General features: G+C 50.2%; 1 protein-coding gene across 2 annotated transcripts in view; it reads left to right on the top strand.

Annotated features, from left to right (window-relative positions):
• Positions 1-25,797, top strand: part of RPTOR (regulatory associated protein of MTOR complex 1) — a gene marked incomplete at its 5' end in the record, with an annotated part of 145,571 nt that overhangs the window by 78,715 nt on the left and 41,059 nt on the right. Inside the window, 11 exons of one of the 2 annotated variants that reach the window (XM_084273381.1) lie at positions 2,647-2,722; positions 5,085-5,186; positions 7,957-8,040; positions 9,420-9,530; positions 13,368-13,442; positions 14,040-14,105; positions 14,710-14,901; positions 16,114-16,254; positions 18,045-18,162; positions 19,506-19,646; positions 20,084-20,242. In XM_084273381.1, coding sequence (XP_084129507.1) covers positions 2,647-2,722; positions 5,085-5,186; positions 7,957-8,040; positions 9,420-9,530; positions 13,368-13,442; positions 14,040-14,105; positions 14,710-14,901; positions 16,114-16,254; positions 18,045-18,162; positions 19,506-19,646; positions 20,084-20,242 — 1,265 coding nt within the window. The remainder of the gene's footprint in view (positions 1-2,646; positions 2,723-5,084; positions 5,187-7,956; positions 8,041-9,419; positions 9,531-13,367; positions 13,443-14,039; positions 14,106-14,709; positions 14,902-16,113; positions 16,255-18,044; positions 18,163-19,505; positions 19,647-20,083; positions 20,243-25,797) is intronic. The other variant, XM_084273382.1, reaches the window with a different exon arrangement.

Here is a 25,797-nt window from a genome sequence, read left to right as displayed (position 1 = left end):
GGAGATTGGTTGGAAGGTCGGAGATTGGTTGGAAGGTCTTACGGAGTTGACATGAATCAGCAGCTCTCAATGAGCACCAGCGTTGAGGTTGGCGGTTCCTCGGTGACAAGGCGGAGTAGCCCTGGCTGTGTGGCTACATTGGTGTTTCACAGCCTGGTTTTAGAAGCATAAAAAGAGATTTTGTTTTAATCTTCTCAAATATCTTCTTCAATTTTCGTTTGTTCTTTCTGGTAACTCTCAAAACCTTGGAGACTGGAGCTTCCAGGGCTGCTTTGGACATTTTTATAGCAGTATTAGTGTTCCTTACCTAAAATGACTTTAAGGAGCTCAGCATCTTAGCTCAGCACCCCTGCAGCATAGTGACCTATGCAGGATCCTCCTAGAGGCAGCCAAAATAAGACTCATTGTCTCTGATCTCTAAACCATTTTCTCCCATGTAGTAAAACTGATCTCAGAGGCACCACATATCGACATTTCCCAACATTTGAGTGAATTTCTTTGGGTGGAATTTCCCATTCCTCCAAGAAACCTGAAAGTCTGAAACCTTCATTCTTTGCTTGAAGTAAAATGATCTTTATGTTTCTACTAATTGACTTTTGCCTCTGCCTCGACCAGGGATAAATCTCTCCCTCATCAGCTCTGTGTAAACATTTTGTCTCTAGCACGGGTCTTTATTGAGCACGTGGGAAGCATTTGTTGCCTGTGCTTTGATTATCTCTTGATTACCTCTTAATTATATTGGCAGCATAGTGTCAAGTGGAAGGTGAATGCTTTGAAGCAGAGGGACAGGGGCTGAGGCACCTAAAACACACTGCATCTCTTGAATCCATAGGGAAAAAGCCTTAGAGTTTTAGTTTTCCATCTAATTGGGGAGATTGTTTTTGGTTGAGAACAGCTGCCAGTTAGGCTAATGGGATAGATTGCGCGCGGCGGTTGTTGTGATGAAGGCTTTGTTTGCCTCAAAACAGGGTGATTTAAGAACTTATTAGAGCAGGTAAGTAAAATACGCTGTATTGATTATCACCTGTGGCCTTACATCTGTGAACGGTCCTGGGAGAAGAGAAATCGCTTAACCGATTGATGGTAACACGATGGCCACGAGCCACCCAGAGCAAATGTGTCCAGAGAGTAAATCAGTTTCTTTTGTGTTCAGAGCCCTTGGGAGTGCACAGATTTGGATGTTAAAAGGAAAAGTGCCTGGAATGTCTATGGATAGAGGAGGGATAATTGTTTCTGGGGTGAAAGTAGCCGTTTCACTTCTGTAGAGGTGTGTTTTAGGAACTCCGGAGACCAAATGAGTCTCTTTGTGTTTGGGAGCGTTTGGAAGCACCTGTTGGCACATCTCCTTTGCACTGGGTTCCTTGGCTGCTGTACGTAATGTCTGTGCTGCTACAACAGGGACACTAGGATATGGAAGGAAGGTTTAAATTAGATGTTAGGGGGAAGTTTTTTACAGAGAGAGTGGTGAGGGGCTGGAACAGGCTGCCCAGAGAGGGGGTGGGTGCACTACTTCTCGGAAAGGGTAGTCAGGCACTGGAATGCACTGCCCAGGGAGGTGGTGGAGTCACCGACCCTGGGGGTGTTCAAGGAAAGACTGGATGTTGTATTGAGGGACATGGTTTAGTGGGAGCTAGTAGTAATAGGTGAATGGTTGGACTGGATGATCTTTTAGGTCTTTTCCAACCTTGATAATTCTGTGATTCTGTGATCCCTGTGATCCCTGGGGGTGTTCAGGGCCAGGTTGGATAGGACCCTGGGCAGCCTTGTGTAGCTCCAGGCCTGGGGTTTGGTGTCCTTGCCTGTGGCAGGGGGTTGGAGCTCTGTGACCCTTGGGGTCCCTTCCAACCCAGACCATTCTATGATTCTGTGATATGTAAGCCACAGTATTTTACCCATTAAATAGAAGTGTAAAAACTCCACTCTATAACTATTTTTGTCTTCTCTGGTTTAGTGTGCACCCCTCCATCCTCAGGCTGAGTCATGGCGAGTCAATCTTTGTCAAGCGGGTTGCCACGCAAACCCCAGCGCGGGGTGAGATTAATGGGGAGCGGGTTCGTTTCCTCAGCAGCCTGCGCGGTGACACGGGATCCGTGTCGAGGATGCAGGGAAGGGAATTAGTGCAGTGGTGTAGGTGTATCTGTGAGCTGTGAGTTGGAGGGCTTGTCAGCAGGAATGCATCTTCTGAGCTGATGTGCCTTCAGTACAGAGCCAGCGAGGGCTGGGATGCCTGTAGAGGTGTGTGCTGGAGGACGATGGGTTGGAGCTTAATCCAGGACTGAGTTCATTTTTCTAGTTAAAAATAAAACCCCAAATCATCTGGTTTTTGCATGAGGATGGAGGGATAATGAGACTTGAAGTCACACTGGCTTCTTTCCGTGTTACAGAGGAGCAGTTTCTGTGAGGTTCAGCCAGGGATCTCTGACCTCGCTCCCTTCGGCTGGGCAGGCTGATGCCATGCTGCACCGCACCCTCTCGCTGCTTCTCCAAACAGTTTTCATGTCACACCTGTCCTTCAAAAAAAAGGGATTATTGAGCGTTTCTAAGCCAGGAAACACTGCTCTGTCCAGACACCTGTATGATGGGGAATTAAATTTACCTGGGGGTTGCTTACGGATGCTCGTAATGAATTCTCTCCTCTTTCTCTAGGCAAGCGTGGGACCTTGCGGTTGACATTTGCCTTTCCCAGTTACCTACAATTATAGAGGAAGGAACTGCCTTTAGGGTAAGTTGGATAATACCTGGAAACGTTGTTAAACACACCCAGTTTAACCCATTACTGGGGCCTCAGCTCTGTGCACCACTTCGGCTTGACAGGTCGTGTTGTGGGTTAAGGGTTTGTATCTGGGGGGAACTGTAAAAGTCTCCTCCCCTCACTTAGGGGAACAGGTTTAAAATCAGCTTCAAGCTCTTCACTCTTGGATGAGGTGTCTGGCTCAGCCTCTTGGTGAGGAAGAAGCTCCCACCAGCAGGAATGATGCCTGATTCCTGACTCCTAAAGCCAGAGCGCTCAGCTGTGACTAACGGTGTTACCAGGAAAATCCCAACAGTCCAGCATGACTTTTGAAATGAGAAACTTCAGAGCAGAAATCATCTCTCAGTGGAGTTATTTTCAAATAAAGTGGAGTTTGAGGGTGTGTCCAAGGAGTTTCCATAACCATGGTATCATTAACACGAGTCACTGGGGGGGTTGTACTTCAGAGAGCAGAAAAATAACGCTTTTAATATGATATTTGGGTTCAGTTCCTCTGGTCAGAATGGGGTTTCCTTGACATTCCTTTGATGTTTCCTGCATGGAAGCCTGAAAATACGAATTGCTCCACAACCTCAACCTGTTCTGCCATGGTGCATGCTCTAATGTGATGGGAAGGGTTTACTGTTATCAAACTTCCAGGAGGTTTTCTGGCTGTGCTGGCAGGGTGTCTCCGAGGATCAGTGTGCAGGAGGAGAGCTGTGACTGCTGCCAGGGTGGGGGCTCATAAAGCTTGGAGCAGACAGACACCTGCTGATCAGTTCCTTGTGTTCTAATCAGCGTTTTGCCCTCAAACCTCTTGATTTGTGGCTGGCAAGAAGTGTTGTCTGTCAGAAGGATCGCTGCTGTTGGCCAGCACTAATCCTGGGAGAAATTCCAGTACCTAAAGGGGTTACAGGAGAGATGGAGAGGGACTGGTTATCAGGGAATGTAGTGATAGGCCAAGGGGTGATGGCATTAAGCCAAAGAGGGGCAGCTGGAGAGGGGCTGGGAGGCAGAAATCCTTCCCAGGGAGGGGGAGACCCTGGCACAGGGTGCCCAGAGAAGTTGGGGCTGCCCCTGGATGCCTGGAGGTGTTCGAGGCCAGGTTGGATGGGGCTTGGTGGGGGCTTTGTGTGGGTGTCCCTGCCCATGGCACCCCCAGACAATCACATCTCATGGTGTATCATTCCAAAGGGTCCCATCTTGTTAGAGTCACACTGTAGTTATGTCACAGGAATTTCAAAGCACACAATGTTTTCTCCACTTGCTTTTCCTGTCCCCTGAACCAGATTCCTTTAGGTCTAGAGATCCAGCCACTGTCCTTTATGTTTCCTGGGTGCCATTTGGGCATGTTTTGCAAAGCAGCCTTTGATTATGTTAATTACAGAAGCACAACTGCTCAGTATTAGCAGATTCTGGGAGTTATCCCACTCCTCCCTGTCCTTCCTCATCCCTCCTGCCTTCGTAGGGCACTAGTGGGAGGTCTGCTACATACTGTAGTACTTGTATGTTAATGTTTATGCTCCTTTACCCACACTGCCAGGGTGCCTCTAATTAAATTAACAGATTCAGTATTGTAGGGAGATTTTCTGGGGTTTTTGTTTGCCTGTGTGAAGTGATTTTATGGCATTGTGGGTGTCAGAAGTGATGGATAGCTGAATAAAAGGCTGGGATTGAAAACCTGGTAAATAGGAGGTCGAGTTCTTGCAGCCCAGCCCAGTGCATCTGCATTGCCACCTGGTTGGAGAGGGTTATGGCAGCTGAGGAAGACTCTGGTCTGGCTGGACAGGTTTTGTTTGCTGTTGGATTGTGTTCACCATGGGCTGGCAGAGCAGCACTGTGCACTACAGGAATGAAACCCCCTCTGCAGAGCCAATAAATCCGCTGCTGTTCTGCTCTGTCTGCTGCTCAGGTGGAAGAGACTGGCCAGGTTTCCCTGAGCCCTTTCATGGTGTCTCTCCCTGATCCTTGACCCTCCTTTCAAGCTGGCACCAGGCAGTGCCAGCACACTGAAAGCACGTTGTACCTGGTCAGTCTTTGGGAAATGTTTATACATTTAAAAGCCCCCAAACAAACATGTGTCAATGACAAAGGACAGGTTTTGGAAGCAAGAAGCCATATGAGTCATAGAATCATAGAATCCCAGCCTGGTCTGGGTTGGAAGGGACCCCAAAGATCACAGAGTACCAACCGCCTGCCACATGCAGGGACACCAACCTCCAGGCCCGGAGCTACACAAGGCTGCTCAGGGCCCCAGCCACAGGTCCCAAAGCTAATTATTTCACTTGTGGTTTTTATTTGCTTCTTGTTTATTTATTTGACCCATCTCTGGCCCCTGTTCTTGCCCCACCAGCACAGTCCCTTCTTTGCGGAGCAGCTGACCGCGTTCCAGGTCTGGCTGACCATGGGTGTGGAGAACCGCAACCCCCCGGAGCAGCTCCCCATCGTTCTGCAGGTGAGCCCAGGGTGGGAACTGGCCATGGGGATGCTTGGGGTTTGCTTCCCCCTGCCTGCCCTTTGGGCACATAACTTACCTGGGCTCCTTCAGTGTTAATCAGAGCTGATTGCACATTTGCTGGAGCTGTGCAGGTGAAGACAAAGGACTTTTCCTGACCATACCTTTGCTCTCCATTGAGCAAAGCTTCCCACTACCATCCATTTGCACTTTGGACAGTATGATGCTCTGCTGCCTCCTCTTCTGCTCTGGAGGAGCAAGGTTTCATCACAGAGCAGCACACCATTTTTGTTTTCTCCTGTAGTACCCCTTTCTCTCCTCAGCTCTGCCAGGCTGAGGCTTTATCTTCTCTGTTTTCAAGCAAATAGAAGTTACTGCAGTGTAAATAGTTTGGAAGTGGCTTTTATCTGTCTGGTACAGCCTGGAGAGCGTTCCCTTTAATGAGGTGCTGAAATTTTGCTGCAAGAACATAGAGACGAGTCTCTGAAGACCATGCCTGGAAGGGATGTGGAGGCCTGGGCAGCATTTGCTCAGACTCTACAAAGTTGCTGTGTATAAAGGAGAAGTAAATCTCAGAGAAACACAACGCCTCGTTTCAAATGATGTTTTATGGCAAGGCACATATTACAGCTGTCACCTGCTCTTGCCCTCTCCTCCCTGGGAGTTTGTATCGACAGGAATATAAACCCTCATCAAGGTAGCTTTGGGCTCCTCTACCAGGCAGCAGAAGTCTTTGTGATTAAAGGAGTGTGGTTCCAGTCACAAGGACGTGGGGTTTCTGTCACTAAATGGGAGAAAACTCGCCTTCCCTCTGCTGCCTGCCAGCTTGGGCAGCACCATCGATGTCTGTAAGACCAAATCTGAATTCCCCTGAGCTGGCCAAGCCCTGGTGAGCCCCTGGAGCAGCAGAGGTGCTCCAGCAGAAGCCAGTGGTGCAGAAGGCCGGCTTCTGCTCCAGCACCAGCAGTTCTGTGTCTGGTGATGCCTTTGGCATGGAGGACTCTGCAGGGCAACATTGTTATTTTTATAATTAAAGCATATTAATTGTAGAGTGGAATAAGAATGCTCGTTAACAGGTTTGAGATACTTTGAATTGGAGACTAAGCGATGCAGGGAGGGTGTTTCTGGGGCCTTTTGGGTGTCTCTTTGCTTGGACTCCGTGGGAGTGCTTTGACTCAGCTGCTGTGGCCTGGCAAAGGCGGAGTCTGGTTTTCCATTTTGGATGTAGCCCCAGAGTGGGAAGGTATTTGAGTGTGAGTGCCAGGGCTATGACACCAGCCACGCGAAGCTTCGGCGTGTCCGGGACTGGGAAACGGCCCTTTGTAAACGGCCTTTTACTGACCTCAAGAAGTTGCTTTCCATGGCCAGTTCCATAGGGCAGATCAGCCCTGGCAGCTTCCCAGTGCAGCCAGGAGAGAAGTCATGAATGAGAAGCTGGTGTACACACAGCCCCAGTGAGCCTGCACAGCTGATGCTCGATCCTTGCGGCGGTTCCTCCCGCCCTGCCACCTCCAGCACACAGGGACGGGAGTGACGCTCCGCAGAAGACCCTGGGGAGACCCCTTCCTCTGTCCTGCCCTTGTTAGGAGACTCCCACTCAAACCCCCCATGGGTTGCTGCAGGTTGTTTCAGCCCAGCCCCAGCTTCCAGCGTGCCCACATTCCTCTCACCGCTTTCATCCCAAACAGCTGCCCCGGTTATTCCTGCGCTGGGAACCAGTGAAGCACCTTGTTCATCCTGCCAGGTTCTGCGGTCAGTTTGTGGAACAGGCTGGTGCCAACGAGGGCAGGGTGGCCAAAATCCTTTCTCTTATGACCTGTCCCAAGGGCTGAGCTCTGATATTCAGAGGTGAAACAATTAGAGCAGTTAACACATCCTGTCATCTGGATTTTCTCTGAGCAGCTGGAGCATCCAGTGTCTGCTGTCCATAGGGTAAGATGTGATTTAGTTATTCTACCACATGAGAAGTGGTTTCATTTGAATATCCAAATATCCAGTGTGGGAAACCAGCAAGAACGGGATGGAATGGGGATGGAGCTGAATCAATGAGTCTCTTTCCCCGCACCCCGTGCTGAGGGATGCTGCTCAGTTTGAACTGAGGATTAAGTGCTGCATTGCAATATCTTACGTCTGTTAAGGAGATTAAGAACTGAAAGTCTGTCTGTTAATATTTCACACCAGGGTAGGTATAAGCCAGTAAACTGTCACCTCATTATCATTGTCAGACTCTGGTTTAATGAGATTTTTATTAACGACTAATGTGACCTTTTGCTTCCCTCTTAAGTCTCTTACATCCCTTTGGCAAGGAAAGCAAAGCCTCTTTTTCTGCTTCTGAGCTGTTTTGAGTAGAGGGAGGCCAGACCCTTTCCCCAGCTTCCAGCTCTTCCTGCAGATCAGCCCCATTCACACATTGCAGGTGGTGCCACAGCAGTGTCTGAGTCCCTGGGGCTGCCCCCATCCAGCAGAGCCATGCTGCCTGGGAGGAGGGTTAGGAGAGAGCCCAACTGGAGCGATGCTGGGGGCACTGAGGGTAACGGCATCCCTAGGAGAGCGCGTGTTTGTCTGCAGGAGCCTGGTGAAGCCGGGCACTGGCGGGGAGCAATAACCCTCTGGTGATGTTGTTTTGGTGCAGGGGGAGTTTTCAGCAGTCAGGGTTTGTCCTCCAGCTTTTTCCTTCAGTCCATTGAAAGCCACATGATGATTCTGGGGTCATCAACAACCTGGGGGGGTTGTTCTGGTCCATAGTAACTGCTGTCCTTCTCCTCTGCAGGTACTGCTGAGCCAGGTACATCGGCTGCGAGCTCTGGACTTGCTGGGAAGATTTTTGGACCTGGGCCCCTGGGCAGTTAGCTTGGTGCGTGGGTGTTACCTATGGTCTTGTAGAAGTCTGATATCTCCTTGTATAGGTGAAAAAAAAAATGTTGGTTTATAGAAGAAGTGGAAACTATTCCACAGCTTGAGAAATGAGCAGTGTTTCATGCGTGTGAAATGGAGCGAGCATCCCTAAACCAAAAGTGCTTTGTGTTAACCAAGAAGGCTGACAACCTGTTCGTTTGTATTACTACAGAGAGGATTTCCTTGGGAGTAGTGTAGTGTAAAATATTGGAAGGGACAAACCAGGAGGAAATATCTGGGACAAATAAGGTTTGTCATGTAAAATAAATAACGAAACAACAAAAAAAGCACTTATCTGTGCTAGGCTTCCTGGCTGCAGCGTTTTCTTCTCCTCCTTTATCTGTTTGGTCTCTGGATTTTATAAGCTTTTCTGAGAGGTAGCAGCTGCCTTCTGCGTTTGGAAAGTGGCTAGCACAGCGTGGGTAATAAATAAGAATTAGAGAGAGGAGCAGTTTAAAACACCCCGGTAAAGGCGGCTGTTTGTTGGTAATGGGGATGGAGACAAACCGCCAGCTGGTCGTGGAACAGCTCTACGAGGGGGCGTTTGAGTGGTTTTCTTTACGTTCCTTCCCCATCTCAGCTAAGAGTCCCTTCTGCACGCTGCTGGGCACAGCTTGATCCTCAGGGGTAGGAAGGTGGGGTGTGTTAAAGGCGATTCTCAGCCCTCCTTCCCTGAGGATCAAAGCCCGGCAGCGGGCCAGCCACAGCTGCCCTTCCCTGGGCCATGAGGCTCGCTGGGGGCATTGCTGGGCAATGTTCAGCTGCTGCTGGTTGGGGGGGTACCCCTGGGACATCTGACCCCTTGCCATACATTTCCTTTACATTGCTCTTTGGGAAGGGCATTGGCAACCACAGTGGGATCCTCGGAGGCTTCACGTATGGCATGTCCTCCTGTGAGCAGTGTCTAATCCCATGGAAAAGGCCTGGTGACAAAGCCAGTGTGAGGCAAGAAGCCTGTTTAATTCCCAGTGGGAAGGCTGGAATTGCTGAGCCTGTGCAGTGTGGTTACTTGTGAGAGCCCTATCTGGGGGGAGCCCTGCAGACCACGAGACACTAAGCACCACAGGCTGCCAGGAGTGGAAGGGAGCACGAGATTGACTCTGAGTCTCTGTGGACTGAATGAGACTGGAAATACCTGGTGACATCTGAGATTAAACCGAACGCTAGACAGATAGGCAGGGATCCCTGCTTTACTAGGAATGTATGGAATTGTTTTCTAACAGATTTCTCCTCTGTGGTTACCTGTGCTGCAGGGCTGGGTCCTGCCTGGCACAGTGCTGCCTCTGTGGTCCAGCTGAGCCGTTCACCTGCCTTTGCTTTTTCTCTCTGGCTCCCCAGGCCCTCTCTGTTGGCATTTTCCCATATGTGCTGAAGCTGCTGCAAAGTTCAGCTCGTGAGCTGAGACCGCTCCTTGTCTTCATCTGGGCCAAAATCCTGGCAGTGGACAGTGTGAGTACTCCTGAACCTGGCTGTTTCTTCGGGTTTCCAGCACTGTGCCTCCCCCCTCCCCATTTGCTTTATCCCCTGGCTTTGGAATGGAGCCTTTCTCCTGAGGCACATCAAAAAGATGCTGTGACTGGCGCATTGTCTCAGCCATTTATCCCCCCTGTACAAAAGCTGGCTTCCAAAACTCTGTAGATGTGGAAGCCCAGAGAGGTGCTGACAGACAGGGGGATTGGGTGCCACCTATTCATCCCTGCCCAGAGCAAAAGCAGGTTTACTCTGTGCCAATGCTGTGACATCACGCTGACATCTCGCTGTTCCCCTTCAGTTCGAGGGTGTAGGTGCTTTAGGTAAGAGCTGTCAGACCCCACTGATGGCATTTTACTGGGGAAGGTGTCACTTTGCTCACTGGAGGGGCTCACAACTCACCCCTGCGCCCTGTCACACGGTCCCAGTGAGTGCACATGTGTGCACACTCATCCTCTCCCTCCATTTGCTCACTGTACATTGTCAAAGAGCCTTTTTTTGTTCAAGGCCATTGCTGCTGTGGGGGGACTTGAGGCTCAGAACTTCTCTGCAACTAAAGCAAAAGGCACTTGTGGTGACTGGACCTTGGAAGTCCTGCTCCACATCCAGTGCTGATGTGCTGAAGATGGTTGGCAGGGAACCATTTACCCCCCCCCAGAAGTTATTCCCATCGTGGGTCCGTGATTCTGATCTTCTCTGAAGTGTTCTGGCACCTTTAGGGAGAAGGTTTAAAAACTGAGCCCTGATTTTTAAAGATGGCCTTAACCAGAGCTCTGGTTGGAGGGATTTTAAGTAAATAATTAGGCATGTAAGTAATTGCAGATAAATTAGTATAGCCATGTATATGACTCTGGGGTTTGTGGGTGCAATTAGTTGAGCAATGTATAATTATTAGGGGCGGTGAGCACAGTTAATTGCAGTCACACAATTACAAGCCAATAGGAGATGGTCTGATCTGTGTGTGGAAGTCAGATCTTGCCTGTGTGGGGTCTTTGTTCTGTCTCTTCTGTTTCAGTATGGAGAAAAATACTGAATTTCTTGGAATTTCCCCACTGTTGATCTAGCATTGTCAGGTTTAGTTTTATAAATACATTTTCATTAACATCCTAAGAGGATTTTGGAAAGCACAGAAAATGAAAACTATTCATCTTCAGGCTACTCTTGAAAAGCCTGGGGTTGATGCATTCCTCTCCATGGCTGGAGCTTCAGCCCCAGCTACGTTTTGGAGTAGGCTCATTTACACAGAGCATGGTTACTCCCTCTGGGGTAAGGCCAGTGGAGAGGGCTCTTTGCCCCTTGGCCTCTCCTGCTGCCATCAGCATTGCTCCCTTCCGAGCACTCTTCTATTGCCCTGCTCCTTGGGCAGCCTGTGCTTCAAACACAGAATCACAAGGTTGGAAAAGACCTTTAAGATCATCAAGTCCAAATGAAACAGCAGCAAAAATACTCCTGGGTTTTCTGTCAGGGGTTCTTTTGCTGTTTGGCTTGCTGGCTCCACGCACGAGCGGGGCAGGTGAGAAGGGAGAGGGGGGCAGCTCCAGTGGGAAAGGGCTGTGGGGGGCTACTGAGGAGGGTCTGGGCAGTGACTCATCATGCCCTAAAGGGAACAAGTACCTTGTCACATCAGAAACCAAAGGATATTTGTTTTGTGCTGACTACTGGTACAGCCGTGTCCCTTCTCCTCTGCTGCTGTGAGGTTTGTCTGTGTAAGTTTGAAGCCATTCCCAAAGTCTAACGACACCCAGAGCCGCAGTGGGTGTGCCATGGGGGTCACAGGTTCTGATGTGCAGCCTGCCCCATCTCCCCAGCCCACAGCATTCCCAGGGGTGTGTTTGTCCCAGCAAACCATGGGACCAGTGTGGTGATAAGCAGGTTGTGTCCTGAGCTGTGGAGAGCACGGTGAGGGGATGGCAACTGCCTGGGATACACGATGGTGACTGCTCTGAGCACGGGGCAGGTGGCTGGGGGGTTCTGGGGGGGTGGGTGTGGTAATGAATCATTAGGCTGTATGGGAGTGCTGAGGGTGCTGTGCTCCCCCTGCACTGGACATGCATCAACCTGGCTGGGCTCTCCTCCCCTGAGTGGGTGCTGCATCCATCACCCGGGCACCGTGGGAGAGGGTGTTTATTTTCAGCCGTTGTTGGATGATCTTCAGCCTGACCATAAGGGTAGGGTGCTGTTCCCTTTGGGTGCTGTTCCCTTTGGGTGCTGTTCCCTTCAGGTGCAGTCCCCATCTCTGTATTTTATTTGGCTCCAGGGGACTGTAGCTGATACAATCACTTTCCTTAGTGCTGGAGTTAGCCAGTCGCACACTCCTCTCTGCATTTGGATGAGACTGTGACCAAATTATAGGAGCCCCCCCTCCCCTCCAGTCCCCCAGCAAGCAGAATTTCCTGCTGAGCTGCTATTTCTGTTCTGGCTCCTCCCTGTCTTTGGGCAGGAAGGAAGGGAAGGCGTTCTGGCATGGGACACAGCGTGGTGTGCCATGTGTCCGTGCAGACGACACCTTCCTGGGCACAGTGCACTGTGACAAATTGTTTTCTCATAGAAATGGCAGGATAAATCCCCTGGGGTACAGAACCACTGCACCTAGGACAGAGCTGTGTGTGTGAGATTGGGGTGTCCCTAGAAAGTGTTGCAATATTTAGCTACATCTGCTTTCATTGCCTGGGTAATCAGATGGTTTCTCACAGGATGCTTGTTGAGGACTGGAGTCATCTGCCAGAGGATTTCTGGACAGCTTGTGGAGCTGTGAGGCGGGCGATGGTTCAGAGCCTCTGGGTCTGGGTTGCTGCTGGTGTGGGTTGGGGTAGGGGTGTGCTCCCACACAGAGACAGCTCTGGAACTTGGAAATATGGTTTCAATCAAGAAGTCACCACATTGATGATGTTTGATGAAAAGCACCATCTAAATCCTGACCACTTGAATTTCTGCTCAAAAGGAAATGAACCATCTCAGCTGACACCAGGGCACAGGGTGGGGAAAAAAATCCCCCCCCCCTGTAATATGGGCTGGATTCAGGAAATTAAGCAAGACCACAAACCTGGCAGTGTGGTTGCTTGGGACAGCCCTGAGCTGAGGTCCAGGAACGTGGGATTGCACAGCACACGTGGCACTGTACAGAGAGAGATCAGCGCTCTGTCCCTCCCCGGTGGTGCTTTATCTAAGTCCCATTGCATCATCATCATCATCATTATTATTATTATTATTCATCTGCTCCTTCCTTGAGGAGGGTGTTCCTGTGCTGGCTTTCCAGGTTGCTCACGGGTGGGTTTGATCCAGCGTGCTGGCTTTGGAGAATTTGCCTCCATCCCTTGAGCCTTAGGTGTGTGGGTACCAGCACAGTGAAGGTGGGCAGCCTCTCTTTGTCAGTGTCAGCCTCCGTTAGAGCAGAGAGGTAGCTTTCTGTATGGAGCTGCAAGTATTCCCATGGGAATGGGAAGGGGAAAGCAGAAGCCTGTTTTGTACAGCATTGCCCAGAAATCAGGGAAGCTTCTGCTAGCTGCAGCCTGGCATCGGTCCCTTCTCTCTGTTCTTCAGTCTGCCAAACCCAGCATCTCTGCTCCCATCAGCAGCAAAGGATTGCCCTGCCTCTCTGCCATGCCACCCCCTCTCCTCTTAACAATTCCTTCCCTCCATCACCTTCTACATCTGATAAACGTGCCCCCATTGGAGGGCTTGTGCTTTCTTTTGCTTCTTAAATGCAAACGTGGTTTGAGGAGAATGACTGGGACATGAAATCCTGACACAGAATTGGAGGGAAGAGGATTTTTGTGTTCCTCTACTCACTCATTTTGTCTTTGTTTCATTTTCCAGTCGTGCCAAGCTGACCTCGTGAAGGACAACGGCCACAAGTATTTCCTCTCCGTTTTGGCAGATCCTTACATGCCCGTAAGCACAAATCATCTTTAGCTTAGTCTTAATCTTAGCTCAGTCTTAGCTTACCTGTTGCTGCTGTGCTGCAGGACTGCCTCCCACCTGCATCCCCCTGGGACACCCACCACTCCACTGAGCTGTGGAGTCAGTGACCAGGGGGGAGTTAAAAATCCTCCTGCCGGGTTCCGCGATAGACACGACCCAACTGAGGGAGAGTTTGCAGGCTCCTTGTTTGAAGTTACATCAGCACAGATTACTCAGCGGTGACGCTGGGAGCTGGGGGCTGGCTGCAGAGGCAGCCTAATTGGGCTGTGACTTTCCCAATTCCCTCTGCAAAAGTTTGGGGTGGTTTCCTGCAGCAGGTATTTGTGTGTCTCCTCCAGAGCTGGGTGGGAGGATGGTCGGGGCTGGCTGAAGATGTGGGGCCCATGAGGTGTAACTAGAGACAGGACTTTATGAGAAGAAAAGCCAGCTTGCTTTCCCCTCTCTTGAGGTTTTAATGTGATACAAGCTGCCCTCAGAACTGGCCAGTTTGCCAGAAAGCACACGGGGGAGGGTGTAGCTGTTCTCTGACCTGTCCTCAAGGTAACAGTCCCTGTGTGTTGTTCTAAGGCCGAGCACCGGACGATGACTGCTTTCATCCTGGCTGTAATCGTTAACAACTACACCACTGGACAGGTGAGTCTGCCATCCTTTGTCCTTCCATCCCCCCTACCTCTCCTCTGCTTTGTGCCTTCACTGTGGGAAGAGTGTCCTGGGTTGCATTAAAGCACAACCCTGAGCTGGAAAACTCCAATGGGAGATTGCTTTGCGTTGCTTTTGTGTGGATTGAAAGAAAAAATTGACCTGGAGGTGTGACAAACACATTATGTACCTGGCACCTGGAAGGGGAGGTTAAGTCCCTCAGCAGCCACCTCTCCGGGCAGCCTCCGATGACGTGCTGGTACCAAAATAGTGCCTGGTGCCTGTCAAGTGGAAACCTGATGGGTGTGATCAAGTTCTTGAGAGGGATGTATGGAATGAGCCATAAACCTTGGGGAAAGAACAGGCTGTGTGTGTTGCAGGAAGCATTTCTAATGCTCAGCTAGTCGACTAGCTGTACCAGCGTGCAGTTGACCTTCCCTCCAGGCTGCTTCCAAATGGTATTTGTAACAAAATCAGTATATAACCAAGGAATAATTATTTTCTCTTGATTTCCTGTCTGTTTCAGAAATAATCTTCTTTTTTGATGACGAGGTGGAAAGCTGTCATCCAAAATAAATGGCATTGATTTGTGTTTTAGGAAGCTTGCCTTCAAGGAAACCTGATTGCTATTTGCCTGGAGCAGCTAAATGATCCTCATCCTCTCCTGCGTCAGTGGGTGGCCATTTGTTTGGGCCGCATTTGGCAGAACTTTGACTCAGCCAGGTGGTGTGGTGTGAGAGACAGCGCTCACGAAAAGCTCTACAGCCTCCTCTCTGATCCAATCCCAGAGGTAAAAAAATCCAACTTCTAAAATAAACCCTAGCTGAATTGTCACAATTCTTGGCAGAGGGCTACAGGAATACTTCAAAAGCCAGGGCCTTCAAGGGCTGATTCAGAGAAAGATCTCACCACTCTTTCGTCAAGGTGGTGGGAATCATCCAAGCCCTGTGAGAGAAGTGACCAAAGAGATGCAGGGGGGTGTTCATGCAGCCCAAAAGCCAGGCATGAACCCCTCAGCGTTGGGGTGAGGGAACACCGTGGGGTTTGCTTCCTTGCATATCAGAAGGTTGTTAAAAATGTGCCTAAAATGCACTGGGTATTACAAAACCCCTCCAGTCTTTCTGTCTGAGGATGGAAACTGTCCTCCTGGTACTGTGTGAAGATCCCTGTTTAATTGCATGTGCTTTACCTGTGTGACCAGCTCTCTGAGAGGAGCGGTTCCTGCGCTGTGATTGACAGAGCCTGTCAGACCCCGGTGAAATCACATCGCGTGTGGGAGAAGTCAGCCTGGAGATAAACACCGCTGCTAACGTGCAGCGATTAGAGATGAGATTCCTGGCCTGCATCCCCCATCTCCCTTCTCCTGCCCCATCTTCCCCCCCCCCCAGTTTCCTGAGTGCTGTTTGTGTGATGGTGCTCACCACACACCCCCACCTCTCTGCGGGGTGCCAGTGTTGCTGCGGTGGCGGATCACACCGTTTGCAGTCTCCAACACCGTGAGCTGGAGGATTACCAGGCCATCTGATCCCTCTTCTGCTCTTTACGTGGTCTGGCAAAGTTTGCCTTGATTTGAGCTGCTGTCTCTCTTCTCCTTTCCTTTTTGTTTCCACCATCCTCTGCCTCCCTGCAAGCCCTTATCCGAAGGCTGTAGTTCAGCACTCTTATTATTGATTCACACCCCAACAGTAACTCCCTGTGTGCCTTATTCCTGTTAATTAATATTCTAGGCAACGTCGACAGGAAAAATCACCCATGGGAAGGTCACCGAGTATTCTGGGAAATTAAATATACTCCTGCAACTGTGAATACTTAAAACTCAGTGCTTGGCTGAATCCACTCTGGTTTTTGCTCTCTGTGGGCTTCCATTTAGCCCTGACTGTTTCCCCGACGCAGCAGTCCGGGTTCCAAGAGAGGCTGTGTGTGGGGATAAAAACAAATCCCACTGGGAAACTTCAGGCTGGAAATGAGGAAAACAATAATACTGAATGTTTGTGTCTCCCAGGTTCGCTGTGCTGCAGTCTTTGCACTGGGAACGTTTGTGGGCAACTCAGCTGAGCGGACCGATCACTCCACCACCATCGATCACAACGTAGCCATGATGCTGGCCCAGCTCATCAACGACGGGAGCCCCATGGTCAGGAAGGTATGAGAGCATGGTGGATGCATGCTGATGGGCTCTGTGGTACACTTAGTCAGAGTGTGTGTTATTTAATAGGCTTTGCACTGAATTTCACTCTTGATTCATTGTAAGTCCCCCCTGCTGAGAAGCACCATGATGCCAGTGAAAATGGCAGCACTGGCATGCTGCAGCAGCTGAGGGTTCAGCAACGAGCCTCACACTGCACATCCAGTAGCATCTGGGACACCCTTTGATCTGCTCACCCTTTCTCAGTGCCCATACTACATGTCATTTACTCCACAGTGTGAGCAGTGTGCTGGCAGCACAGTGTAGTATGTCATCGTGTCCAGGTTGCTGTTCAGATCGCACTGTTGTTCCAGCTCTCATGTTCTGCTAAGGAAATGTCTGACACAGGAGCAGCAATCTCAGGGTTGTGTGGGAATTTTAATTCCTGGTTTCTTTGTCTTTGTTGTTTTGGTTTTTAATGTAAAGGGAATGCAAAAGGGATAAGGAAGCAGAGCAATTACACGGAATTCTTCATTTCTCAGGTGCCCCAAACCCGGAGTTCTTGCCAGGTTAATCTGCTAATGCTCTCCTGTCAATTACTGTTTTGATTGCAAAGTTTTACATTGCAGGATCTCAGGTTTTAAATGAAATAAGAATGTGTTCTAGAAACAGAGAGCATGTGGCAGTCTTAGGGGTGAGGCAGGAGGAGAGCTGCAGAGAACATGAGAGTGCTGCTCAGTGGAAAGACCTCGTTGCTTTTAGAAACCGCAAGGACTGAGGACAGACAGAGGATTTCTTCAGACTTTGGACAATTGCAGTTTCTGCTGTGCCTTTTTACATCAATAGGACGTTAAATAGCATTTGACGTTGTAGATGGTTCTTGATGGGTGTGCTTAGGTGCCCTAATGCTTGTGTTTACTTAACTGGTGACAGTTGTCACCAGCACTGGAGGATTAATTTTTGTTGTCTCCTTCCAGCATTTAATCAGTTTAATTCAAGAGAGCCCTGCATGTCAGACTCTATGCTCTTTGAGATTCATAAATCTCCCTTGGGGAGATTATTTCCCTGTGCAGAGAGCAGCCCCCAGAGCCAGCTCCCCGCCTCTCCTGGTGCCTGCACCCATACCTCAGCGAGGGCCTGAGCTTTGCCTTCTCTGCCCTCCCCACCTCTGTAATTCAGGCTCCCAAACTGCAGTGGTGCGAGCAAAGGGCTTGGTGATGATCCCTTGCAGGCAGCACCGTGCTCAGGTAGCTGCTGCCTTTGCTGGTCAGTGTAGGATTCTGCGTGGAAGAGCTGAGCCATTTCCCCAGCGTCGGGTTCTGTCTCAGAGCAAATGTAGGACAGGCTGTAGGACAGGCTGTAGGGCAGGAGCTCCGCTCCATGCAGAGGGCACAGCACAGGGTGAGGGTCAGGCTGTGCCATGGGGACTGAGGATGCTGACGGCTGCTCTGCAGGAAGCACGTGCCTCTCGTGGGCAGCCCAGTGCTCACCCGGCAGCAGAGGGAGCTGGGTGCTGGTCACTGGCTCAGTGCTTTCCATGACACTGCATCCATCTGATGAGATTGGGCAGAATCAAAGAGCTGTGGGAGCCTGGTCAGGTATAAAAGACATCTGGAGAGTTAGATTTGAAGCAGAGTGCTCTGGCTTTCTGCAATTCATCCCTGTGAGGTGAAAGGAAAAGTATTTTGGTCTGGATGGCCATCCAGTAGTATCAACAGCAATGACCTTACTGCTTTGTGTCTCCCTTTGGTCTGTTGTTTCTGACCTACATAACCATGACATGCCTGCTTGTTCTGCCCTTGCTGCAGGAGCTGGTGGTGGCTTTAAGTCACCTCGTGGTTCAGTACGAGAGCAACTTCTGCACCGTCGCCTTGCAGTTCATGGAAGAGGAGAAGAATTACCCGCTCCCTTCTCCGGCTGCCACTGGTAGGTGGTTCGTGCTTGTGTGGGTAGGAGATGTGCAGCCTGAGTGTGCCTGGGAACTCCTCTGCCTGGAGGAAATTCTTGCTGGTGCTGAGCTATTAAACAGGTGCCATTGCCTGGAGTTGTGTGGGGTGGTGGGTGTCTCTCATGTCTGTTTAGCACTGCAACATGTTGCGCTGGAGAAACGCATCCTGTGCTGAGTCTCCATCTAAACACAACTGCAGCTCACCAACAAGCTGCAGAGACTGAACACCTGCACGGATTCAAAGGGATTCCAGGCAGATCAAGACTGAAATGTATCTGTCAGGGCACTGTGCAGGCTTGCCAGGCTCCCCCCCTAAACGACACCTGAAACTTGAGTGCTGTGTTGGCCTGAGGAGCCTCACCACACAACAACAAGTCAACCAGACCTTTTCCCATTGCAAAGCTCCAGACCAGAAGCAGTGAAGAACGGTGGTCCCATCCCTTTTGTTGTGCCTATTGCTTTATGCCAGGAATGAGAAGCCTTAACACCCTTGCTGTTAACCTCATATTAGCCGTTAAGTACGTTGGAAATCTTGAGGATAATGGGACAGTTGGAATGAAAACTTGGAGGCAGAAGCATGTGCTGCCTCTGCAGTGAGTGCTTTAATCTCCCTGTTGTCTGAATAACTCCATTATATTGGAAAATAAGCTTCTCCCTTTTTGCTGCAGGAAAGAACCGTTACGTGTGGTTCATATAGTGCTAAAGAATCCTGAAGGATGTATGGACAGGCTGTGCTGGAAGCATTGGCCCCAGCACCGTAGTGCAGCCACCTCTGCAGTGGAATGAAATAGCTAGTCTGGAGCCACAGTACTGTGTGTATGCTGGAATGAAAATAAGGAAGTTTGGGAAATGAATGGGTGAAATATGAGTTGAAACTGGGCCTGAAATTTGGTCAGGAAAGCGGGATTTTCATAACTCTTCATAATGAGAAAATTCACCGAGTTTTAACGAGCAGAAGCAGACAAGCTGGTGCTGCCTGCTAAATGGTGTCTGCTGTAGCAGCGTGTCCTAGCACAGCGTCTGGGCAGAGGCCCAGCTCCGATCTGGAGAGAAGAGCCATCATGCTGCTCTGGGTAGTCTGTGGGCACTGGCAGGGCTCAGCTCACCTGCTTTATTGGATGGCACAAAACCCCAGCCCGAAGAGCAGAGACACTGGGCCTTGCTGGTGATGTGCACAGAGGAGCCGTTCGCACCTCGCTCCGCCTTAGCCAAGCAGATGCCTGCATCCCATTGGGAGGGGTGGAATTGTAGATATCTCTTTGCCAGGAAGTAACCAAAAGGCTGTGATTACATCTGTAACTGCCACATTTTGCATCCACAGAGGGCGGGAGCCTGACGCCGGTGCGGGACGGTCCCTGTACACCCAGGCTGCGCTCCGTCAGCTCCTACGGGAACATCCGAGCGGTTACCACAGCTCGGAACCTGAACAAGTCCCTGCAGAACCTCAGCCTGAATGAAGAATGTGAGAGATGATTCCAAACTGTTTTGTTTTCCTTTCCCTCTTCTTCCCCCCATCCTGCACGTTAGGAAACACCACGTACAAACCGACAGGAGCTGAATCTGGCCTTTTATCCCAGCTTGGCCAGCTCCAAGGGCTTAGATCAGCAGCCCCCTCATAATTAGTTTCAATTTTCTCGTCATTATATTGATTTTTCTGAGAGTTTGGGGGCTAAAAAGCTGCTTTCCAGCTTCCTGGCTTACATGGATTTTTAACTGAATCAATTCCAACCCAGGGTGCTTACTGTGTGTTTAAACATTTCATATTTAAAAGGGGATGGTGTGGACTTGCCTAAACCCTCACTGAATGTTGCAGGGCTTAGAAAAGGGCTGTTAATCCTGGGTAAAAGTTGTTCTCTCACCAGTCCTTGTTTCAGCACCTGCCCTCTTGTGTTTTGGCAGCTGGAAGCTCTGTTGCATTTTCTCCTGGGAACCTCAGCACCAGCAGCAGTGCCAGCAGCACCTTGGGCAGCCCAGAGAATGAAGAGTATATCCTGTCCTTTGAGACTATTGACAAGATGAGACGAGTCAGCTCTTACTCTTCTCTGAATTCACTAATAGGTGAGTGAGGCCCCTCATACCCTTCCTTCGGCGTCACCTTTCTGCATGTGCTTGCACTGGCTTTGTGCAAAGATCAGATCTCAGCTCCTGGTAGATCTCACTTCAAGGAAACTTCACTCCAAGAAAATTTCTCCTAACAGTAGAAATCACAGAATCACAAGGTTGGAAAAGACCTTTGAAGATCATCAAGTCCAACCAATCCCATCCTATGCTAAACCATATCCCTAAGTACCTCATCTACCCTTTTTTTAAACACATCCAGGGAAGGTGACTCAGCCCCTTCCCTGGGCAGCCTGTTCCAGGCCCTGACAACTCTTTCAGTAATTTTTTTTTTCTAATATCCAATCTAAACCTGCCCTGGCACAGCTTGAGGACATTTCCCCTTGTCCCATCTCCTGTCACTTGGCTGAAGAGACCATTGCCCACCTCTCTACAACCTCCCTTCAAGTAGTTGTAGGTGGTGATAAGGTCTCCCCTCAGCCTCCTCAGTCGCTCCTCAGAGGATTTGCCCTCCAGCCCCTTCCCCAGCCTGGTTGCCCTTCTCTGGACTCGCTCCAGGACCTCAATGTCCTTCTGATGGTGAGGAGCCCAGAACTGGACCCAGCACTCGAGGTGCAGCCTCACCAATGCCAATTCCAGGAGCACACTCACCTCCCCAGACCTATTGGCCACACTATGTCTGACACAAGCCAAGATGCCATTGGCTTTCCTGGCCACACTGCTGGCTCATATTCAGCCTGCAGCCACCCAACACCCCCAGGTCTTTCTCTGCTGTTGTTGGGTTTGGTGAGGTGACACCTCCCTGCTCTGAAGGGACTGGAAATGTTGGCTCCAGCTCTAAGTTTCACTGCAATGGACAGGTCCTAGTTGGATGTTAAGCACTAAACCATGGCTCATGTATGGGAGTTTCACATCCACTGTGGTTGCACTGGTGAGAGTGGGAAGGCCAGGCCCCGCCCCCCCCCACGCGGTGGACGCCGCAGCCGGGCGCGCTGGCGCTGCCTGCATCCCCCGGCTCTTTCCACAGGGGTTGTGTTTCCCTACAGCACAGCCACGCTGTTGAGTTGCTCATCCAGGGCAGCCTTACTTCCCTCTCTTCCTAGGCAGGTTTCACTGTGTGTGATTAAAATAGGACTTGAAGAAATCTCAAGCTGTGTCTTAAACACAAAAAGCCTGAGTTTTCCATATTTGCTGTTGTGCAAAAAGTTCCCTGGCTGATCCCACTGGCTCCCATCCCCTCTGCGTCATTTCCTCCTGGATGAGCAGCTGTAGCATCAGCACTGAACACTTTCCCTCCACTCAGCAGCCCATTTCTCCCAGTGTCTGACTCAGGGTAAGGTACAGAACTCTGCAGAGCCAAGTGCTCTGGCACAGCTGAAGGGAGTTTTACTATGTGCTTACACAGTGCACGGCTGACTTGATGGATTATTTGCATTTCCTTCATACAACACAACTGGAGTGGTTGTGTTAAGCTCAGTTCAGCTCCACGGTGCTTCAAGTAACTTTCCCAGTCCCAACAGCATTGCTTTACCTAAACAATTTTGGGTGGTAACGCAGACACCACGCAGACAGATGTGGCTTTTGGAACAGCCCCCATCCAGGGAGTGGGGTGTGGCAGAGAGAAATGCTGGGGGAGTCTCTCTATTGTCTTTGGGATCAGTAAATGTGCCTGTATTTTTCTAGTCTTCAAAAAGGAGCGATGAGAGTGTGGTGTAAGTCAGAGAGGCACCCACCCAGGTGATAGACGTGCCTTGACTGAAGCTTTATGCTGTGTTTGCTGGGAGAAGTAGTAGTGATTTGGCTCTCCTGAGCTGAAAGATTCTGAGATTGGAATTCCTGAGCCCCTGAGCACCAGTAGGAGCTGAAAATCACGTGTTCATTAGAAACTTGATCAATTCATTTGTGTTTGATTGTAGGTAATGAAATTGGACCTTCTAAAGCGTGACAGGAATGTCAGGAAATTCCTCCCCATGTGAAACTAGAACTTGAGCTTTCCTCATTTCACTGGTGCAGACCAGTGTCTGCTTGATGGCTTGTGGGTGTCTCACAAGAGCTTTCCAGCTGAACTGGAAAAGAAGCGAGAGATGAGCTGGAGATGAGTGAGGGAGACGTAGGAAAACAAAGAGAACAGTTCTCCAAAGCCTCCCTCATTCCTATTCGATCGGAAGAGCTCATATCCAGCTGGAAACCACAGAGCTTATAGAAGTGTTTAAAATTCATAACTCGCACAGAATCCCATTACCAGCAGCATTTGCCTGCTGAAAGCCAGGCTTTTCTCATTTCCACTGAGGAATCACCATCTTCCAGCCTGTGCTCTCCAGCTCCCCAAGGAAGGAGGTTTCAAAATGCCGTCGGCTCCAGCCACCCTCAGTAGGGCTGCAGCTGCTGTGCAGCCACCCTGGGCTCAGATTAACCCCATCCTTTAAGGTTTTAATGTGTGATAAAACACTGCTGTAGGGCTTTGGAGAGCGAGGTAACTCAGAGAGGAGTCTGGCCAGGCAATAGCCTTGTTGTGAGGGCAGAAATGTTTTGCACTTCTCTCTCTCTTTTGGAAGAAGTAATGGTGATTGCACTCTTGCAGGAATGGTTCTGCCAAGTATTAGAGACAGGCAGAGCACTGAGGAGGATGCTGTGGGCATGTGGATAGAATCAAACCAAAGCAGAGATCTAGTCTGTAATAACAGAGGTAGCAATTTTCATCTAGAGTTTAATTCTGTGTTCCGTACCCTGCGTTCCCCAGCTTGATTCACTGATGTTCAGGGCTTGCTTTCCCCTCTTGTGATTTTTTTTTAAGGAACATGGTACTGGAGGGATTATTCTGGATCGGTCTGGATCACTTCACTGACACTGCAGCATCGTGCACTGTGCTTCTTCCCATAAACTTGAGGAAATCCTCTCCATTCCTTCTTGTGCCCTTTTACAAACAGCTTCTGAGCTATCACCAGGCCCAGTGCCCCTGTGCAGTGCCCCCCAAGCCCAGCCCAGGCTTTCAGTCTGGGCATGCTGGTGTCTGCAGGCTCTTCCTTGCCCTGACAGACCTGGTCCTAGAAGAGATGTTTCCTGGCTGGCAAGAGGCAGCTTTTGGTTAGTCAACAAAGCCACCAGTGCAGATGGGAGGCTGAGCCTTGCTGCTTCTTCCACACAGGTAGTCATTAATCTGGGTGTTCTGGAAATTTCTACCTTGGTTTAGTTTTAAGATGGGAAAAGGGGGTTGTGTTCCTTGAGGCTGATTATTCATATTCAGGCTGCATGATTAAAGTCTTTGTCCTACAGAGAGCATCGCTGGAAAGATTTTATTAGGGAATGATCAAAGAAGGAAGAAAATAGATCTCGGAGCAGTGAAATGCAGGGGAATGGTTCTCTTTTCCAGCAGGACAGGCTGGGGGGCAGAAAGCTGTTTGCTGTGTCCCAGGCTCCACTCTGCAGAGCTGCTTCGAGGTCTCACTTGCAGCAGGAGGTGTAGTGAGGATGAGGAACGTGGGAGATGTAGGTGGACAGTGAGCCACAGGGAATGAGAGTGCTGGGATGGGTAAGGCCTCCTCTCTCTCAGTAGGCAGTATGCTGCAGTGCACAGCCCTGATGAGGGGTACCTGCTCAGCCAGCAGTGATTTAAAAGACTCATTTGCGTTGTGACAGAACTCAGGGATCTGAGCGGGTTTGATGGAGAAGTCCAGCACAGTGGCTGGGGACAGGACTGTGCTGCCAGGAGAGTCAGAAACCAGTTTGTGGGGTGTTGCTGAGGCAGTGGGGAAAGCAGAGTGGGGAGGGAAGCAGCAGTGTCTGATAGCTGGGAATGGAGGAACTCGGTTGGTTTTCCAGGCTTTATTTTTCCCCATTACTTGCCCTGGTCTTGATGCTGCCCTGGTGGTCGGCTTCCACATTGGCCATGAGAGCCCAGGCCCAGAGCAGTACTCACTCCAAGGGAACACAGCGTTTCCTGGTGAGCTGGGACTGGCCTCTGCCATTGGAATCGCCCTCAGGGGCTGGAGCGCACAGGATGGCGGCACAGCCCTGTGCAGAGACCTGCTTGCAGCGTGTCAGCTTTGTGCAAGGAACATGCTGCTGCTCTCAGGAACAGGCCACTGTCCCCATCTGTCCAAACAGTGTTCAGAGAGTGATGGGGACCTCAGATGTTTTCTTCACCCAAGTACCTCTCACGAGACCTTCTGGGAGGAGGAGAGACAGGTAGGACACGTCTGCAGAGGAGGTGGGATTGGCACTGATGGGATGCAGGTGCTGAATTTGGTCTGAACTCTTTTGGTGGGATGTTTCATTGCAGCCAGTGCAAGGCTTGCCTTTCCCTGCTGACACCAGAGCTCTCTGCTCAAGGCTTGCATTCGTGCTGGTGCAGCCACTGGTCCGGTTTTGCTGCTGCCTTGGGTGTGGAGCAGCCTACACCTTCTTGGGGAGATCCAGGCTTAAAATCACCAACTGGTGATCTCTTTCTTTAGAAAACAAGCCTGGCAAAGCACAGAGAACGAATGCAAGCATTAGCATTCAGTTTTTTATCCAGGGAGATTCTGCCCTTCGTGTACTCGGTGACCCGGCTGCAGGACCTCAGCCAGGTCCCTTCCCCGGGGCCGCAGCGCGGTGCCGGCTGCTAAATTGAGCTGAGAGTTATGCATATGCAAAGCAAATCAAAGTCGTCAGTAAAGGCAAGCAATTTATTTTTGACATTCTTAGTGGAGAGGAATCATTTTGTAAACGTAAATCTATACTGCAAGGTCCATTTAACTGACTTTGAATCAGTCTGACTAATTACAGAGCTGTCTGCTTAGATTAACACCCTGTCCCCCTGGCTTGGCTCTTTGTTTGCATCTCCTGGATATGGTTTGTTTTTTTTTTTTGCATTTTAGTCCATTACATGAAACCAAGCAGCTGTTCCTCCTGTCACCTCTGCTGCCTTCCATTATCCCCCTGACTCTGCGCTCAGGTTTTACAAGGAGCGCTGTCAGACGTGTCACCCCATTGAATCGGTGCGATGAACAACACCGCGATGGGTGGGGGGGGGAGCCGGGGGAGGACGGCAGAAGAAAGGGACCGGTCCTTCGAGCACCAGCTCTGAGCCTGAGATGCCTTTGTAGAAATTCCCTCTGTTCTTTTCAAAGGCTGCTGAGCGAGTGAGGAATGGTGCTGGCGCAGTTCTCTTTTAAATTTGGGGTTTTTTCACCCTGCTTAGATGCATAAAAAATGTCAGGGTTGGGTTTTTTTTTTCCTTCGTGGCTGCGTCATGAGTGAGGTGGTTACCAGAGACACTGGGAAAGCTGATGGGCACCCTCACGCTCTCCCTCTCTCTCTCCCTTTTCTTTTACTGTCTTTCAAGGGCTTTAAAAGAAACCGAGCTGTTCAGATTTCCCATCGGTCCTTTACGTAACTTCTCTACAGGACCAAATGTAGGAGGAAGAGCTCTGAGCAGACCTCAGATGACATCAGATGACATCACCTGGCTAGCTGCTTCCATGGCCAGGGCGTTCATTGCCTCCCACAGCTCGTAGCACCTTGTCTCGCTCATTCTCCTTCCCCCTCCCCTCTTTCTTTCCCTGCTGATAGAAGCT

This window comes from Gallinula chloropus (assembly GCF_964237585.1).
Source record: "Gallinula chloropus genome assembly, chromosome: 20".
NCBI classification, from domain to species: domain Eukaryota; kingdom Metazoa; phylum Chordata; class Aves; order Gruiformes; family Rallidae; genus Gallinula; species Gallinula chloropus.
Note: the sequence above shows the minus strand (reverse complement) of the source record. Positions and strands in the feature narration are given on the sequence as shown.